Source organism: Parasteatoda tepidariorum, chromosome 9 (genome assembly GCF_043381705.1).
Source record: "Parasteatoda tepidariorum isolate YZ-2023 chromosome 9, CAS_Ptep_4.0, whole genome shotgun sequence".
Lineage (NCBI taxonomy): Eukaryota > Metazoa > Arthropoda > Arachnida > Araneae > Theridiidae > Parasteatoda > Parasteatoda tepidariorum.
In genome coordinates this window covers 77,804,524-77,806,022 of record NC_092212.1, presented here as the reverse complement: position 1 = coordinate 77,806,022, position 1,499 = coordinate 77,804,524, and the positions used below count along the sequence as shown (strand labels likewise).

At 40.8% G+C, this 1,499-nt stretch overlaps 1 protein-coding gene across 1 annotated transcript; it reads right to left on the bottom strand.

Annotated features, from left to right (window-relative positions):
* Positions 1–367: 367 nt before the first annotated feature.
* Positions 368–970, bottom strand: LOC139426577 (uncharacterized). Its single transcript, XM_071185872.1, has one exon. It carries the CDS (start codon positions 968–970, stop codon positions 368–370), a length of 603 nt encoding a protein of 200 aa, XP_071041973.1.
* Between the last annotated feature and the right edge of the window lie 529 nt (positions 971–1,499).

Sequence of the window (1,499 nt, the reverse complement as noted above, 5' to 3'; positions counted from 1 at the left end):
ACTTTTCTCTACTACTGAAATTTAGAATAGTGTGATTAAGAAAAATATGTGAACTGCTTGCAATTTCAAATTAACATTGAGATGCACAAGTTTAGATTTTTCTACGGTGAAAAGTTTTCGGAACTTCAGTGTTCAAAAAAGTATACAAAAGCTAGACGTTAAGAACGTATCCAATGAGCGAGCATCGGATTGCGAAGCAATCCGAAATGAACTGCGAAAGCAGTTCCGAGGGTTGGCGAGCGCCAGCGAGCAGGGGGCGAAGCCTCCTAGTTTTTACATATTTTTTTAAATTCTTAAAACAATTTATTTTATTTACTGGGATTACAATACATTTGCAGACTTGTGTTCTCAATTTAGGCTTACAAACTTATGTCAAAAAGAAGGACAGCACAGATAGAACGATACAGATTGGAGTCAGAGAGGATTCGCTGGAGTCAGAGAGGACGACTACGTTATTGAATTTCTCAAGGTGATTCTGCAGTTGCGATAGAGCAACGCTTAGTACTTCTGCATCGAAGGCTGTTATAGACGAACCGATCGGGGTGTAAAATGAAAAAAGGTTGCAGGAATCTCTGGCTCCTGCATTAGTGCCATCAGCCAATCTTGAACCGTCTGTGAATATATGTAGCCATTCGTTCACCGGGTAAAGTAAGTGCAAGGTCTCCAGGACGATAGATTTCAAGACTTGATCATTTGTGTCTCTCTTGGAAACATCTTGACATAGGTTTAAACCCAGTGAGTATCTCTCTTTTTCGATAGGGCACTGTGATTTAATAAGGTCTTCTGTCTTCCAAGTAATATTTAGTTGGTCTTTTATTTCAACGACTCTTAGGAGGAAACCGTTCTGGGTCTTCAAAGTTCGACCAATATTTGCCAGTGGGGTGCTCCATAGGGAGAGGCAGTCTGGTAGTCTTAAAATTTCCCCCCACAAAATTACTGCCCTCTCTTCTATACTTGTCTTGATGTTCATATGGTGGGTAGATAATAAGAGTGAATCGATCGGAGTTGTTTTAACGGCCCCTGTTATAAGTAATAACAAAATTACAAGTAATAAAAAAGTACAGGAAAAAAGTTGAAATTAAAGTACAATGGGTTCGTTCGTTCGTTCGTTGTTGTAGAACTGGGCATCTGAGGCCTAAATGGCCCTTTTCCCATTCATCTTGAAATATCCGATGACGGGAACATACATAGGAAAGATGTGATGTAGGCTCGGAATAGAACCTGAAATGAGGTAAAAATGAAGAAAGGAATCATGTGAGGTGTCGCAGGCATGATGGTGGGGCTCCATATCTACATCTTTTGGGTTGGGAGCAAGGAGATGAGTAGAGCGACTATTTTCTCGTCATTCAACAGTTCCTGGAGTTCTTTGAGAATGTTCAGGAATCTAGCTACATTGCTGGGGGCATCTTGAGGTTTCCTCGTGAAGGTGCGCTCTGTTAAAGTAGAGGCTCTGCCGTTCTGGTAATAATTCCTGGTTCTGCGATAGCTTAGATTTCATT

Bases quoted from the DNA above. Each gene is read 5' to 3' on its own strand.
- LOC139426577 (XM_071185872.1), bottom strand. From the start codon at position 970: ATGAACATCAAGACAAGTATAGAAGAGAGGGCAGTAATTTTGTGGGGG.